General features: G+C 27.4%; 2 protein-coding genes across 2 annotated transcripts; one reads left to right on the top strand and one right to left on the bottom strand.

Annotated features, from left to right (window-relative positions):
* The first annotated feature begins 70 nt into the window (after window positions 1-70).
* Window positions 71-4,961, top strand: LOC132933584 (uncharacterized). Its single transcript, XM_060999883.1, has 4 exons — window positions 71-408; window positions 481-696; window positions 4,541-4,676; window positions 4,739-4,961. Exons 1-4 carry the CDS (start codon window positions 354-356, stop codon window positions 4,857-4,859), a joined length of 528 nt encoding a protein of 175 aa, XP_060855866.1. The 5' UTR covers window positions 71-353; the 3' UTR covers window positions 4,860-4,961.
* A 2,149-nt stretch (window positions 4,962-7,110) lies between these two features.
* Window positions 7,111-13,548, bottom strand: LOC132936574 (uncharacterized). Its single transcript, XM_061003315.1, has 3 exons — window positions 13,191-13,548; window positions 9,383-10,750; window positions 7,111-8,619 (listed from the first exon to the last, which is right to left on the bottom strand). Exons 2-3 carry the CDS (start codon window positions 10,604-10,606, stop codon window positions 7,786-7,788), a joined length of 2,058 nt encoding a protein of 685 aa, XP_060859298.1. The 5' UTR covers window positions 10,607-10,750; window positions 13,191-13,548; the 3' UTR covers window positions 7,111-7,785.
* Window positions 13,549-18,921: the final 5,373 nt, after the last annotated feature.

Below are 18,921 nucleotides of genomic sequence, written 5' to 3' on the forward strand. Positions count from 1 at the left end.
GGGCGGGTATGAGGTGGGGTGACGGCGGGAGCTACGCGTTCTTCTTATCTGGTAAAGTACCCGTCGACGACCACGGTCCATGACTTGCGCATTTCCAACATACTTGTCCTGCCGGCGGTTACGATAATAACAATATTAATGCATTTTTTGTTTGTATATTTTTTTGTATATTTTTACTGTTTACTCCATAGAGTTGTATAAAATATGTCTATGCTCCGTGACAAGTGATAACGATTGACGTCCCTCTAATTCTGTGGTGGCATATCGATTAATTGTGATCCGCGAGAATTTACTTATTTTCTCATTACAGTATTAAGTATCAAGTATTAATATTTTATTATCCTGGTAATCAGATGCCAATAGGTAGTGCCATTAGTCGTTATGTCTTTGTAGTTTTTACACAAACGTGTAAGTACTGTGTGAACTCATAATATCTAATTACCTATATTTATATTATATAAACGTTACATTATTTTTCAGATTTCTATTGCCTTTGCCCATTTGTTGTTAGATATTATTTCCAAATCATATCCTCGACTCTTTTTTTGATTTATTCTCAAGCCCCAGACATCGAAACGTATTCATTCTGTAGTTTTGTTGAGATTATTATCACAAGACGAGCCATGTCTGCCAGAGTGCCAAAGTCTCTGCAAGACGTCACAATTACTGCGAGTACAAGTACATCGGCAGTTGTAGGTGAGAGTGCCAGTTTGAGTTATTAATAATATTTGCTATTACATAGGTGTACGAGTTATTTATGTGCCACACAAGGAATTAAAAATATTTTCTTCTTAATTTTCTATCTAATAAAAATCAACTAGGTATATATTTTGTCTTGACATAAATTGTTTCATTTAAATTTAGTTAAGTCATTAATTATTAGACATTGAACTTCATTAAAAATTAAAAATTATTATTTCTTAAATAGTATTCTTTAGTTCTTAGTTATTTTATGTATTATAAGGTAGCTGTAAAATCTTACATTGAAAATTTGAAACTACTTAAACACTCAATGTTGTATAGATAAATCAACTATTTTTGGGTTAAATTGATACGTTCTATTATGTTTTTTTTGTCAAGACTAGAATTAAATTTCCTATACATCTATTATTCTCAATATAACCCTCGATATTACCAAAAAAATAATATTAAAAAGGTTGCCAATTTGGTGTCGATCTGCTGTACAGTAGGTTACAAGTGGTTCACTGCAATGGATGTGTTAAATTTCAATTCAATAATACAATATCATTGTATACGAAAAACGATTCTGAGCGAAAACGGTCAGTCAGACTATGATATTACTAAGTATATTTGATGATACTTTTGTGAATAAAGTAATTTATTTGCCTATTTGCATGAATCTTTGTTTTAAATTCTCAATCCTTAACTATTAAAGTTGAACATTTTATACATTTTTAACTACCAAAGTTTTATTGTTGACGATCAGCATGGTTTCCGGCGTAATAAGAGTACCATTACTAATCTGCTTGTCTTCCAAAATTTCTTATCTGATGCCATTAAGACTGGTAATAGTGTTGACGTTATCTACACTGATTTTACCAAAGCTTTTGATAAAGTTAACCACCAGATTTTATTTACAAAATTAGAACAAATCGAAGTATGTGGTTCCCTACTAAACTGGTTAATATATTTTTATCCAAAATAGTTATCATATTGTTTCTTACAAAGGTTATAGTTCTACTCCAATGTGTATTACATCTGGTGTTCCCACAAGGATCCCACTTAGCTCCAATATTATTCAATATATTTATTAACGATATAAAATTTCAAAATTGCTCTAAGCTAATATTTGCAGATGATATTAAATTGTTTCGTATAGTTAATTCACAACTGGATGCTTATTTACTTCAATCTGAGTAGAATATCCTGTATGATCGGTGCACTAAAAATTATCTATGACTTAATATTAATAAATGTCAGATAATGACTTTCACTAGATCTAGATCTAAATCTTACGCTACATCTCATTTAAATGCTCTATACCTAAAGAACCTCTCAATCTTACAATCCACTCCTATCTTTATTAAACCTCCAGACGTTGGAACACAGACTACAGTCTTGACTTATGTTTCATGTGTAAGCCTTTGAATGATAATGTAGACTGTCTAGATTTTTTAAGCCGTTTAACCTTTTATACTCCCACTTTTAACACTCCATCGACAAACACTTTTCGTTTTAAACATACAAGTTACTAACTATGCAAATAACATTCCCTGCAATAGATTAATGCAAACTGTTAATTTAAAAAAAAAATGTTTGTAAATTTAAAATTGATATGTTCAGCTCACCAAATTAAGACTCATTCAAATAGTATTGTAATTATTTAGTTCTTGACACTCAAAAACGCTATGTTTATTTCAATAATTATTGTACATTATTTATTATTTTTACCAATTTCCATAGACATATTTACTTATATGTCCATAATACTATTAATACTATTATTATTATTGTTATCATTAATTTTATATTCCTTGTTTGTTATACATTATCATAATGATTGTAATGTTGTTGTCTATTGTAACAGGGCATTGCCCGTTTAATACTTAATAAATAAATAAATACATTTGGTACAGATAATCAAAAATACCTGGAAGTTATGGGAGTTTACACAAGTAATAAAGAAAACTTTAAATTCTAATCCTAACATAATTTTTTTCAGTGATTGAATTATTTTTATTGATTTTTTTTGTTATTATAGAAATATTGTAGCTTTTAATTTCAAGACCGGAAATTTAAATAATTCGTAACATTTAATAAATTGAATAAAATATAATAATAATAAATTATTTTTGTATATCTACTTAATATACTATATACATATCTTTATCTTTATATATTATTGAAATGTGAGGCGATTTCTTGGGACGGTTATATCTGAAGTTCTACTGGACTGATTTTCATGATTCCTTTTTCTAATGCAGGTATTCGGTGTGCAGATGAGCCATCAAAAGAGAAAATTCCAAAAAAATAATTATTTAAATAGTTATTAGAAGTATTAAGTTTGCCGTTTTGTTACATAGCGGCATTCGTTGACGACGCCTGCTGCTGCCGGTATAACCTCCACTACTCCTACATCTATTGCAGTACTGTAGTATTGTCGTCGTCATCGGCCACCAGTTGTCCCACATGGCTCTAGACAGCTTACAATATGTATAAAATATTCTCCGATTTGGTCACATTTTAAAATTCTTAAACTTTTTAGAAATATGCAAGTAAACCCAAATAAAATTTAATTTTTAAAGTTTTTGTTACAAATTGGAAATGGTGAATACCCACTAATAAATCCTGATTCAGATGAATATTCAATTGAAATAAAACCATCGTTATTATCAAGTGATATAATAAAAGACTTATTTGGAAATATTATTTTTAATTTAGAAAATGTGTCTATTTTTTCATAATTTGCTATTCTTGTACATACAAATGAACATTGTGATAAAATAAATAATAGAACTGTCAGGGCAAGAAAAAACATTTTTAAGTTTAAATACAGTGTCAAAATAATGTGATAATTTTCTGTTTCCTACAGAATTTTTAAATAGCTTACATTTAGGTGGTTTACCTTCGCATAGTTTGGTACTAAAGCAAGGTACTATAGTAATACTCTTGAGAAAATTAAATATAGTGTCCAATCTAATGAATGGCACAAGATTTATTGTACAAAATATGTACGATCATTCTTTAGACTTGGAATCTTTAACTGGTCAAGGAATTGGTCAGCGTAATTATTACCTAGAATTGATTTGAACCCGTCAGATTCTACTCTTCCCTTTTCATTTACCAGATGTTAATTTCCAATAAGAATAGCTTTTGCTATGACAATAAACAAAGCACAGGGTCAAACATTAGATAAAGTAGGATTGAATTTACCCCAACCTGTGTGTTTAGTCATGGTCAACTTTATGTTGCCATGTCCAGAGTTAGATCTTTTGAAAAGTTAAAAATACAAATAATACCAAACAACTAAAAATATACAATGAATACAGTTTACAAAGAAATTCTATAATAATTATCCACAAATTCATTGAAATTCATTTGTTTAGAAATTTTTTTGTTTTGGGTGAAATATTTAGAGTTTTTCCGTGTATAAATATCTTGCATATACCTATCTATAATATCTATAAATGTAATTACAACTATTTGATTTTTTTAATGCAACCCAGTAGCGACGGGTGATTCAGCTTAACTGATAATTTTTGAATTTATTTATTTAACTATACTTAGTTAAAAACTTAATACATTTACTATTTTATTTTTTTTACTGTAACTCGGCAACAACGGATAATTCAGCTAGTCCTTATATATATAAAGAACAGGCCTGTTTTTATGTAGCTATTTTCTGACGACATTATTGAACTTTTTTCAATTTTTTTTATAGAGTTCCAATTACTTTTTTTATTTGTGTTAAGAGGAAAAGTTGTATTGTATTTAATAATTACTGTTTTTTAAATAATATAACAATTTTTTTGAACCATTAATTTTATACTCTTTTGTGTATATTATATATATATTTTAGGAGTCATCAGTACTACTACTCCTGAACTTAAATCACAAGATGTGTGCATAGCAGAAGGATGCAATAATGCATCTGTTCAACATCCAGAATGGGACAATGAATATTGTAGTGTTAGTTGCACGTATAAGCACTGCAAGTATGTATATATCATTTTATAACATTAATAAAAATTTGAATTAACAGTAACATATTTTATAGAGCCACATTTTTAGATTGGTTAGCAAATAATAGATATGCAAAAGCAAAAGCGTTGCAAGTGACTGTGGCTCAAGAAAACTCACCTGTTAAACCTGATGAAGAAGAATCAACCACTACATAAAATGAAGCTGTGTTTTCATTAATATATTTTTTTTGTAAATAAAACAATTATTTATGCTACTTCGCATTACTATTGATTAAAATTCAGTTATTGTGAACATTATTTTTGATATTTTTTTTATGAAGCTAATATACATACTATCCTTCCTATATTTATTTAAAAATAAAATAATTACAAAAATCTCAGTATTAATTATTTTGTCTATTTTTGTTTTGTATGTAATTAACTAGTGATTAAAGTGAGTAAAGAAATTGGTTAAATTAATCTTTTCTCAATACTTAGGAGACAAGTATTAATTGATATTTTGTATGAAACACACAACCCTCAATTTAGTTACCCTTACATAAATTGTAGAAATTTCCCAAGTTTTTCTGCACATCACATGATAACAGTTGTTCTAATAAAAAAAAATTGGTATAAATCTAATTCAATTAATTAAAATGTCTTGTTAATAATATTTAGCTATTATTTAAAAAATAAAAAGTATTGATATAGGCATTTTTAAAATGTATTATTAACAGATCCACGTTATAGCGATAATATGTAACTATGTAAGTAATTAGAAGTATTATTGTGGCTGCTACCAGTCGCGGAATGCGACTGGGAGTAAGTAACGGCCACAGCTGGATGGGTGACCACCTGGGTTCATATTAGTTAAAAACCTTGCCATACATACACATGTTTGATACATACTGTAACAACCGTAAAACAATCGTAAAAACAACCTACCGTACAAATCTTACCCCTAGTCCCTACCACAGTTCATAACCCCTACAACAGCTAATAGCCTTAGTCGCCAGGCTTAAGTTCAATAAAAAAAAAATAATATTATTTCTATCAATAAATCATAAATATAAAATTAAATATTTTCGAAATGCTTTAAATAAAATTTATAGTAGGCAACAACTAACAAAATATAATGCAAATTTAGATGCTAATTAATATGTTTGAAATATTTTGCTGCTGCATACATTTTACTACTATCGCTGTATTTGATTACATGCTATACTTATTGGTTAGTAAAGATTGTAGATCAAACAACACAATTCACATTTACTAAATACATAAAAAGTAATATTATTTGTACCAAATAAATTAATACCGAATAAAAGGTAGAAAAGAGGAACATGTAAATCCTAGTAGCTGTTTCGCAACTACAAAAATCAAATTTTCAATGATTATTATAATATGAGAAATGAGAAGTTAAAAGAAGTAAAATAAAGGTTTTATCATTTAGTTTAATTATTATTAAAATAATTTTTTAATTTAACTAACAAATTATCAGTGTTGGGTAAGTTACTTTTAAAAAGTAATTAAGTTACTTTCCTCGTTACTAGGAGATAACTGAAATTCAGTTACTCAAATAAAATTTTAATAAAATTACTTTACTTTACAAATAGAAAAAAAGCTCATAAAAAAAAAAAATTTTCAAATTTCTTGACAATTATTATTCTGCAGGCAATAATTCAACTGTTTATAGAAATACATTACCTATGGTAAAAAGGTATAATTTGAAAAAGATGTACACAAAGTGTCAAATGTCAAAACCATTGAAAACTGAATTGTGGCGAGTTAAAATTAAATATACATACATATTATACTGGTAAACATAATAATACCCGCATTATAAACAATTTTTTTTTTCAATTTGCAATAGGTACTAGGTATAATTTGAAACTGTAACGCGTTATTCTTTAGAAATTACTTATCAAAAGTAATTTTTATTACATGAAAATAATTCTAATGAAATTACGCGACGCGTTACTTTTGTTATGTTACTACCCAATACTGCAAATTATGCATCTTTAAATAATATATATTGAGTGATATTTCATAAATTATATTAAAAGATATTATATTGCCTACATTTTACCATTTTAAATAATAATAAGTTAAAATTTTTTATGATTATCTGCAGAAAATATATCATAAAAAAATAAGATACAAAAAGTAAATAAATAATAAGAATTAATGGATGTATCATGTATTATAATTTTTATGGTCACATTTATCAATATACAACAATGATGCCTCAAGTCCCCACACCACACTGCAACAGTGGCAGTAAATTGTGTCCCGACTCAATTTACCTCAACGTCACCGCTGCTATGTGTGGGAGTTTTAATATTGTGATTACAATTGTATTACATTTTTTATTACTAGGTACCTATTTATTATTTTAAAATAAACTTCATATTCTTTTTTAATTAAAACTAATGAAATAAATAATATTGAAAAAAAAATTGTTTACAACAGTAATTTTTTTCCAATTCAATAATACCATAGCTAAAAGGAAATTACACTTGGAAGTGTTTGTTTCCGTCTTACAGACAGAAAATATAATTAATTTAGAGTGAACATATTATCAATCTTTAAAGAAAGAACCTTATCTGTATGTATGTTGGTATTTTGCATGAACTAAGAGAATTTATCTTAGTTTATGGTATATTGCAATATTTGAATTTTTGAATTTTTGAGCAAGTAATAAATAATATGTTAAGTATTAGTAGTATTACAATATAAAAATGATAATAACTCACTAAATATCATACAAACACAGATAATTTTCTTACCTATAAATTATATAATTGGAAAATGTTACTCGAAACAACACAAAATTTGTTCTGCTGAATACTATTTTGTGATATTGTAAATTTGTTGGATGGAGGCAATCAAAAGGGTGGGGCTAAATGGCTTAAGCCAAAACTATTTACCCCTAAAATGTAGATAATTTTATTAGATTTAAACTTTAAATTATGATATAAAAAATGTAGCAACTATTAAATAGTTAAATTTTAACAAATATCGTGCACAAGCGTGCTTTCAGATTTCTGTACATATTTAAAAATCATTTTAGATTGGAAACAACCTATATGAATGTGGACGTGGAGTCCTTTTAAAACATTTGAATTATGATCGTAAATTATTATTCTGGTTCACATCTTGGATCATCTGAATAGTCTCCATTCATCTCATCATCGATATCTGGATTATTTTTGAAACGAATATTTTTTGAACTGTTATCATAAACAGATTCATGTTTGAAATTTCCTTTAAATTCATCAATAATTTTTTGGAAAGCTGCTTGATCTAATCCAATAGATTTAACAGAATCAGGAGTAGTTTTATTAAAAGTTGAGGTAGATTGGATTTTTGACATATCAATATCGATGTTATTTTCAGTTACACTAAAAATATTACCAGACTCAAGTATATCAGAAAGTTTTTCATTTCTTAGAAGATTATTACTTTTTTCTGTCTGTCTTTTTGATAAATTATCAGTGCTTAAAAATGATTTTTTATTTGTAAATGAATACAATTTAGAGTTTGAGCTGTTAGAGGGTACAGATATCATATGTGAACATTTCAAGAGATCGTTAAATTGTATATCAGTGTTCGAACATTTTGTATAGTACATCTTTTTATTATAAACATCAACTGTATTAGTCTTAATATATTCAGATTTTACTGGAACCGCATCTATGTTATCAATATGCCCAGATTCAGTACTTGTGGATGCTTTTTCTTCTGTGAATATATTCTCCTCTGTAGTATTTATTTTACTCGTTGATTGTTCTTCAACAAAAAGTCCTGGAGTATCATATTTGTTTTTAACAGTAGGAGTTAATAATGAACGTTTTACAAACTGATTAATTGTTGATTGAAAGTGTTCACATTCCTTCAATAACCTTTTACGTCTACCAAATACATCATTTTCATAATATTTGATCAATTCTGCCACACCATCTTTCATGCCCATCTGAAACAAACCAAAAATATAGAAATTAGTAATTCAATATTTTTTAACCAAGTAATTAGATACTTATTATTACAGCATACATTATTATTTATAAAAACCAATGATGAGAAAGAATGTGTTCACATGCTATAAACACCTACCTATTTTCAATTTTGTTATTGACAACCCGCTATTATGTTAACTACGAAAAAATACTATAATTTTAAAATTGATCTGTTATAACAAATATTTCATTATTCTTAAATTTTGTTTCAATGAAGATAATTTTAATATTATATTATCGCTTTTCTAAAAATAAATAATAATAATATTTTTAAATAATTTACTTCTATTTCAATTTGATGAACTTGTTAATTTTGAAAACAACTAACTAGAATTTGAACTAGTTCACATTTAATTTCTAGTTAGTTGGTTTTTCAAAAGAACTTTCCTGTTATTGTTAAAGTTATACATTTAATTCAAATGATAACGAGCAATGAACGTTAGAATATACTATAAAAGTATCAATTTAGTATTTAAAATAGCAGTTATTTTTAAAAAATCAAAATTATTAACTATATTTTTAATATAAATTGAAATAGGAACAGTCAAATAATAACAAATTAATCAGGTAAACAGTAGAAAGAAATAATATAATATTAAAATTGTAATAAATTAATTGTAAATAATAGGTTATTCCTGATTAATAGATGTTATCGATTACATATAGTAAAATCTGTAACTAAATAGAGTAAGTTTAATTAAATAATGTAATTAAATTTACCTCTTGAAGACTATTCTGAATTGGATCAATATTACTTGGAGAAGAGCTTTTTGATTGAATATCAAAATTTTTTTTCATAATACCAGCCAATCTTTTTATGTAATTGATAGCTTCGTCTCTTATAAGATATAAAGTGTCTTTTGAAGCAAAATCAAATCCGACATGAGAGAGCACTGCTGCTTGATTGACTATTATTTTATTCCAGTCCTTGTGTTGAATATTATAATAATTTGATTCAGAAATAACTTCAGAAAATGGTCTACTACATTCTTCAGTAATTATTTGTCGCCCTTTTTTCATTTCTGGGATTGACATTAATTCCATACATTTATTTAATATCGTTAAGTCATCAGGTGTTTTAAAAACTTGTCCAGCTAAGAGTCGCATTTTTTTAAGATGTAATTTAAGTTCAATATTGTACATTATATCAGGGTTAATAATTATTTTGTCTCCTACAAAACATTCAGAATTATTTTGAACTTCATTATTATCTTCAAATCTTACATTTTCTAATACATATTGTAAAAGATCACATTCTATTAACTTTTTTTTTTCAAAGGTATCGTTAATATGATTAGTCTTTACTAATGACAATGTTTCAAAATTATCAGTATCTTTTTTTGTTTCGATTATTTCATTCGACTCTGATATTGGTTCAAGATAATTAAATAAAAAATCTTCTTCATTAGTTAAACTATATTCTGAATGTTCATTTGATGTTCCAGGTAAACAAGAAAAATGAGAAATACTAGATGGGCTGGATAAACTAGTTGAATAAAGTGAACAATAAAAACTTTCCGAATAAAGTGAATCAGAAAAACCAGGTGAAATTATATTGGTTTCATCACAGCTTAAATCAAAATTCTCAGTTTGTTCAACAACAAATTCAAAATCTTGTTCAGCTTCTAATTTATGACCGAAAACATCATTTAATTCTGGTATTTCACTTGTATTTTCACATGATGAGTCACTTTTTAATTGTTGTGATTGCATAACTTCTGCGCTGCTTACATATTCATTATTTTCATTGCTATTATGTTCATTTATTTCCCGTAGTTCATCTTTAGTATCACAAATTTTTTCTGTTAATTCATTTAAACTAACAAATGACCCTTGTTTTTCTTCTTTACATTCATTATCTTTTTCATACTGATGTTTCATTTCAACATCAGCTTGTTCATCTGATGTATTATCGTTAACTACTTCCATGGCATTTTGTTCCATTTTAGTATAATGTTATTCTTACTGTCCTGAAGCAGAGTATTATTAAATTTGGTCTAATCCTTTTCTGATCTAATTATTCATGATTATATGATATAACCACTCAACAAATCTTGTAATTGGAACTGCTTTTCACCGAGTATCTCCCTAAAAAAGCGCAAATAAAACAATTTAGAAGTTATAATAAAAAAATAAAATTCTAAAGTCAAATATTAAAATTAAGATAAACAATTTATAACACATAAATACATAATAATTAAGTTTATAAACTCTGGAGTAATTAAATTGTTTTGGAAAATATTTTACGAAAAATAGCAAATGCATACCTAATATAATTTTGAAGAGTCTTCAATTTGCACAGTAATAAATAGACAATAGATTTGTATAGAATAACTTTTGTAAAATTATAAATTGATTTAAAATTTATTATGTAATTATATTTATTTTGGCGTATTACAACAGAAACAATTAATTTCAGGTACTAATTAAATACTTAGTGTATTTTTGTTTTTTTTTAATTTTGAAAAGCAATGATTCTTAGAATTATAACTTTTAAAAAAATACATATACTAGGATTCATTGATCACTAACCTCGTTAACTTTAAAGGAGAGTATTCAGAAGTAGACTTGCAAATACAAAATTTTCTGATAAAAATTAAAATAATTTATTTCATACACTAAACTTGACATTCAGTTATATTATATGTATAAAATATTGATCAAACAGTTAAGAAGAATAGGTAAGTATATCCGAGACAATACAAATTTATTTTAAATAGGGTTTTAAACCTATTTACAAGTACAAATTTGGTATGTATTTTACATTTTTCAATAACTAAACTCAATGAATAATTAAAGATTATAGAGTATACAGAAAAATATAACTAATAATCAATTTGGAAATCATTTTTAATAAGCAATTATTTTATTATTGCCTCAATTGTCTATATTATTAAACTCTGTTTTGTTTATTAAACCACAATATTTTGAAATAAAATATAACAAAACTATCCTAATGTTGAATTATTTGAATATGTGCCTAACCTTAAAAACTTATAATAAGTACATCATTCATTGATTTATCTATACTAATATTATAAAGAGGAAAGATTTGATTGTTTGTATTGAATAGGCTACGAAACTACAGAACCGATTTAAATGAAATTTGGTACATATATAGTTTAGATACTGAGAAAAAACATAGGCTACTTTTTATTATTAAAAAAGGGCTGTAAGGGGCTGAAATGGGCTTAAAGGGGCTGTAAGGGGCTATACTGGTTCAAATTGAAAAATTATTTTTTTGTTGGATAGTCCATTCATTGAGGAAGGTCATAGGCTATATAACATCACGCTACATTCAATTAATAGAAGTGCTCAAACAGGGATTTTGAGATTTATGATGGAAATATTTGTTTATAAATGATTGCTATTGGTTATAGGAGAAATAATTAATAGAAATAGTATTTTTTATTATTGGTTGCTATTGGTTAATCGGGCAGATCAGGTACAAGCATGCATCAAATCGAATTCTCACACATTGCCTACCAGGGTGGCTGAGTTGCACTTACTGCAGTGAGTTACACCAAAAAGGAGTTGAACAATCACATTTTGTTTAAGAGTTGTCATTTTTTACGGGCCACAAAGTGTGCAGGATCAGCTATAGCCTATATTAAAATATATACGTTCGTGTGCAGATCTCTGTGAAGAAGATAGGCTAATTTAAAAAGAGTTAAATTTGGTTTTTATTCGTCGGAATTTAGTACGTTTAGGTTAGGTTAGAACTATGTATTAATTGATTACATTAATCCGCCGTATTATATCAAAATAAACTTGGTATAACTTTGATACTTTAGAGTTAAATCATACACTTACGTACAAACCGCACCGGGTCCGCGATCTACCGCAGGTAGATTGCCTACCTGATAATTTACTGCTGCGAATCAGAATTTTCATTCCAGGCATCAGAAAAGTCAAGATAAATTTTGAACACCGTACACCGAATATTAAATAACGAATTGAACAAAGTTTGAGTCATATAGAGTTGGTACATTTAACGGGCAACGAAGTGCACAGGATCAGCTAATTTTATATAAACTAATGTCAATATTGACTAGGTAACTATTTTATTTTTTATAAACACTAAGATAGCTACCTAATATAAAATAGTTATTATTTATTTATAGTATATTATTTCCTAGTTATATTATTGAATTATAGGTATGTACCTATATTTACATATTTCAACATTATAATATTTCTCACATGAAATATAATAATATGCTTTTCTTATGCAATTTATGTGTTGAGTAGTTTACTATACATTATTTTAATAAATGGCAAATTTACTCAAACTTAAATTTTTAAAATTATTTGTTTGAATCTTTAAGTATGATTGATATATGTGATATATTAGTATGATAATTGATAGATATGCCTATTATAAAAGTGAAATGTTTGCTCAAGGGTCCATATAATAATTCTTACTTCTGAGTATATTTAAGAGTGTTAATATCATAAATACATTAATTATTTATACTTCAATAAAATGTCATTGTTTTATTAAATAATTAATAGGTTGGTATATTACCTTTATAATGTGCAAATTGCATTTGAGGTCTTAATGATATCTTGTACTCTGTGCCGATGAAGTCATTATACCTATTACTTGTATAACAACGACATTGTGAGAATATTACAACTCAAGCTTATACTTTTCGAAACCAACACTCAACATAATTAGCTATATTGATTATATTACTTATAGATAACGTTGTAATATTCTAATATTAAAGCATGAACTAAGATAATAGTTAATCACTAATCATGTACTAAGTACTAAATCGACTATCGAGATTTGAGATTCGACTAATATTCGAGACATCTAAGCTGCAGCTGCCGTAGTAGGTACCAATACCAAACAGCAAATAGTAAAGAGTAAACAAAATAAAAACGTTGTATCATTCTTAAATGTAATCATTTATTATCTATCCCTAATCCCCTTATCAGCTATCACTATAGAAAATAAAAGCATTGTTATATTCTGTGATAAAAGGTTCAGAAATGTTGGGTGGTGCGGGGACGGCAAATTGCGTTACAGTGATCAATTATAATGAGAACAGTTCATGACGAAAACATTGACATCAAAAACCAGACGAGTTACTATAGAGTAGTAATATTATTGATTATAAATAAACTAAATATTAGTAATATGTATTTATAATAAATTAATGGTAATACTTTATTCAAGTTTATTCATTACTTAAATTAATTTCACACTTGAAACTTGTAAGAAGTATTCATGAAGACATGAAACATGAACCATGATATAATACTTATAATAATAGGCACGATAATTATTATGTATTTATGCCATAGACCTTATACTAGCCATAAGGTCTATGCTGTTTTTGTTTTTAACTATGCACAAACACTGCGGGTGTGACATGCACAGAACTCCAGAGTGCAAAAGTGCGTGCACCGTAATAGGTGGAATTGAAGGGGGTACTTAGAACACTACTAGAAAGTAATGTCGTAATCAAGCCCCTCATAAGGTTTTATTAATTTCTTTAGTCATGGTTTTAATATAATAATATCTCTACTTAATATTTAATAGAAGTCTCTAGTTAGTGTTTGTAGTTATAGTTAAGTTAACGCCTGCCTCCTATACCAGCATACAGCTAATAAGGCAGAGATTATATTAAGTTGCATTTTTTACATTTATTAGGGACAATTTAGCAACAATTGTTTAGAACAAAAAATGATTATAATTTATGAGTTATGACTTGTCTAATTAGTAATTATGAGGTAAGGTTGTTAGTGAAATAATTTTTTTTTAACTCCTGTAGATAATATTAATTAAACAGTAAACACGTCATTACTCATTATAAATATATAAATGGCAAATGCTGAACACAATGATATATGCTATTTACTATTAATAATATAAATGTGTATTATTATTTATTTATTATATATTATATATATATATATATATTGATGTATATATTAATATGGACAATCTTTATTCGTAAAAATATTATGTCTTGTAAACTATTTTTCCATATTATGTTTATTTTAATTATTAAACTTATTTTGTTTTATAGATTAGTAATTACTTATTGACGACTGATTACTATTTACAAATATGACTTCCAAATTAAATATAATAATTTATTTATTATTTATTTATTTTGATTGGATTATAATTTTCAAAATATTTTACAATATACCTATAAATATAGTCCTATAGACATATTATAGTATATTATGTAATTTTAGATTCTGAGCGGAGCGATTGTATTGATTTTACAATGATGAGGGTTTTTTTTTTCATTTTTTGTGTCCGTCATCAGCGTTTGGGGTAGTAAAACTGCTTTGAATTTCTTCAATAGTATCTTGTTACGTTTGAATATCAAATTTTACAACATTCACTCGATTTCTCATGTAACAATTTTCTTATTTTGTTGTAATTCAAAACCAATAACCGTAGATACTTGAAATTTATACCATATATTATGTTTATTTTATCAATTCCTATAGTTGATAACATTTTCAATATATTTTACTCAGTTTGAGCCGCTTACGGATGTTTTCAGTTTCCAATTTTTCTATTTCTTTTTCTATAAATGTCAATAACATTTGTTAGGTGAAAAAGCATTACAAGGCTCTTCATATATTGTTATAATAATAGTTCAAAAATTTTAAAAATACATATATTTTGTCTTATAAGCATTTAAAGTTCACTTTTCGACAACATTTATCAAATTTTAAATAAAGGGACGCGGCGCATAATATCAATGAAACTGTTCAAAAAACAATTATTTTCAGTCCGTCGTCAAATTGTCCGGGAAAGTAAACGCTGGGATATCGTTACGGGGCAGGCATACCAGGGTCGCATGGACTAGTCGCTACTCTTTTTCAATTTAGGCGGCGGCAGCGTCGTCGTCGGTGTCAGTGATTGCGACGCAGACGGCGGTAGTACTGCTCGTTTGACGTTCAACAGCCATCACGAACACAGCATAGGTCCCTGTTACATGTATTCTCATTGTTCGCCGTCACTCTACAACGTTTTCACAATGTTACAACGTCACATAAACGCCACTGAATAAAAAACAAACCGTTAGACGTTGCGTGACGTTCTCAGCCACTTTTATTATTCAAATAACGTTCATTACGATCAAATAAGGTAAATAAAACATATTTGCATAATACAGTGTGATCACGATTTATGGTAACACTAAATATCTCAGGTGCATGACCTTGTATTGAACTGGGGTTTTCGGGAGGTGATAGGGAGCACTTAAATACATATTTTCAGACCAGTTTCAAATTTTTAGCTCACTCGGTACGCGCATGCGCCATACAACTTACTTTTTTTTAAATGGCAACCCCAGTTTTTTTCTGCAGTTTCAGGCAGAGTATTTTTTTTTAAGCATTTTTTGTATCAACAGTTTTTTTCTATTTTCAAAACTGACCAAGTTAGAGTAAGTCAAAATTTAGATTTATGCATAATTCGTATTTAATGAAATTTTTATTTATAACCACTGGAAATAATAAAATAAGTGCCAAATAAATGTTTAATTTTACTTTATTCAATTTCTCTAAATATTGTTTCAAAACAATTTAAACATCATTTAAATCTACAAAAATTTTTTGTTTATTTTGAAACTCAAATACAAAGTCAAATAACAATAAAATCTAAAATCTGACAAATATGACATTCCCTCAAAAATATTATTCTCTATTTTTTTTGTAATGGTTAATTTTACTCTAAGATTACTTGAAAACATCGAAAAAACGATTCTGCGCAAATGTGTTTTGTCTATGTTGCGCGTGGGTCAAAGAGAGAAAACAAATAGTGCGCTGACATCCTCTTATTCCTCTTAATATATATTCTATGTGCTTTTTCCATTTCAATTACGAACCAATAGGTATTGGTACAATTAACTTTGTCAACGCATATACACGAACACTGCAGTCTTGATATTTATTTTATAAACATAATGAATGACGAATGAACGCACATTTATTAATTTCTTTAATAGGTAATAATTGTAGTAATAATTGGAATATTGAAAATAATAATATGTTTGGTTTTATTTAAATTTATTTCGAGTAAATTATTATCAAACCAAGATTTTATTGAAATTAGAATTTAAGGTTATATTCGCATCAGGTATACCAGATGGAGGGCTATAATAGTGCGGAAAATATATGCCCGAACTGTACTACCGCGGAACGTAATCATACGGACCGTATATCGCCGGAATCTAAAAACTAAAAATTGTATTCACACGGAACGTATATCCCAATAACATATTTATCCGGAACGTATAGTTCCGGAAAGTATTTATACGGACCGTATATGGTCGGAATCTAAAAACCTAAAACTGTATTTGCTCGGGACGTATATTTCCGGAATATTTTAATTTCGAAACGTATTCATCCGGACCGTATTGTTCCGGAAAATATTTATCCGGAGCGTATACGCCCGGATTGTAAAAAACTAAAACCGTATTTTTCCGGAACGTATATTTCCGGAATATTTTAATTCCGAAACGTAATCATCCGGACCGTATAATTTTCAAAATTACCTATACATACAGTCGACAGTCGTGCACCATTAGTTATTGCGAGTATAAAACACATCTATATCAACATTAATAATGGACGTAATGAAAAGTGAACGTAATAAAACAATTTTTATTTCTAATGGTTACAAATTTCGGTTCCATAAAATGTGAAAGAATGAAGTTCAGCGGTGGACTTGCTCCTTAAGTACATGTAAGTGCTATTTGAAAATCAATGATTCCAACACAGTTATTGATAGTTTTGAAGATCACAAACACAATAAACCAAACGAAAAAACTTTGAACCAGGCAAAAACTTAGCAACAGTCTCAAACGAAAAGCTGTCGAAGATATTTCAAGTAAGACATCCAAACTTTTACATTCTGAATTACAAAGAGAAAACGTAAATACATTAACTTTGTCAGATACGACTCTTATTAAAAGAAATATATGAAATATTCGATCAACTGTCCACCCTAATTTACCAAAAACTGTAATTGAAACGCATGAAGTTATTAATAAAATAATAATTAAAACAAATACGGACGAACCCTTTATAATGGTTAATGATCACGATAATAATATTATCGGATTTTCAACAACGTCCAACTTAATGGTTTTATGTGATACAAATACAATATACGTTGACGGTACTTTTAAAAGTTGTCCTAAACATTTTTTACAAATCTTTACGATTCACGCACTTGTGAATGAAATATAATATGTCCCACTAGTTTTTTTTTTATTGCCAAATAAGGAAACCAAATCTTATTTTTATTCTTTTTAGTATACGATGGATTATTGTACAATTGTTGGTTTAACATTTTCACCAAAATATATTTTTATTGACTTTGAAAAATCTATACACAATGCCGCGCAACAAGTTTGGCCAGCAATTAATATTAAAGGTTGTCGTTTTCCCCTTGGACAAAGTTGGTGGAAAAAAATACAATGCGTTGGCTTAAGTACAAATTATAAAAAACAAAATTCGGAAGAAAGTAATTTTTTAAACATTTTTTTTGTTTTACCATTTTTAAGACCGAACGATGTTTACGATTGTTTCATTGAAGATATTATGCCAAAGGTTCCTGCAAATGAAAATATAAAATTATTCACCGATTATATTTTAAAAACATACATTGCATCAGATTCTACATTCCCGCCTAATCTTCGGGCTGAATTTTCGACAATATCTAATCGTACAACAAATAGTTGTGAATCATTTCACGCAAAGCTGAATAGTTTATTTTATACTACACATCCAAATATTTATATTTTTATTGATGCACTCAAAGAAATCCAATCTAATACATATATTCAAATAAGAAGTAATAAGAGCTATGCAAAAAATCAAAACACAACATAGAAAAGGAGAATATATTAAGAGAACAAATGACGAAGTACAAAAATAATGAAATTAGTAGACTTCAATTTATTAAGCTCGTATCATTAAAATATTTACCCGTTTAATATCAAGAGTATTATTTATTATTATTATTAGGTATTGAAAATATTTATTATTATATGTATTATGTATTATTCATTTAAAAGTTGACATTGATTACCTATTTAATAAGCATTATTAATTTACTAGAATAAATATTTTATAAGGGACTCAATTCACCGCTTTAACTTTTTTACAGTGGACTCAATTCACCGCTTTAATTTTTTTACAGGGGACTCAGTTTACCTAAAAATAATAATATAGGACTCAATTTACCAAATCCGCAGTAGACCCTCAAAATGACG

This window comes from Metopolophium dirhodum, chromosome 1 (assembly GCF_019925205.1).
Source record: "Metopolophium dirhodum isolate CAU chromosome 1, ASM1992520v1, whole genome shotgun sequence".
NCBI classification, from domain to species: Eukaryota; Metazoa; Arthropoda; class Insecta; order Hemiptera; family Aphididae; genus Metopolophium; species Metopolophium dirhodum.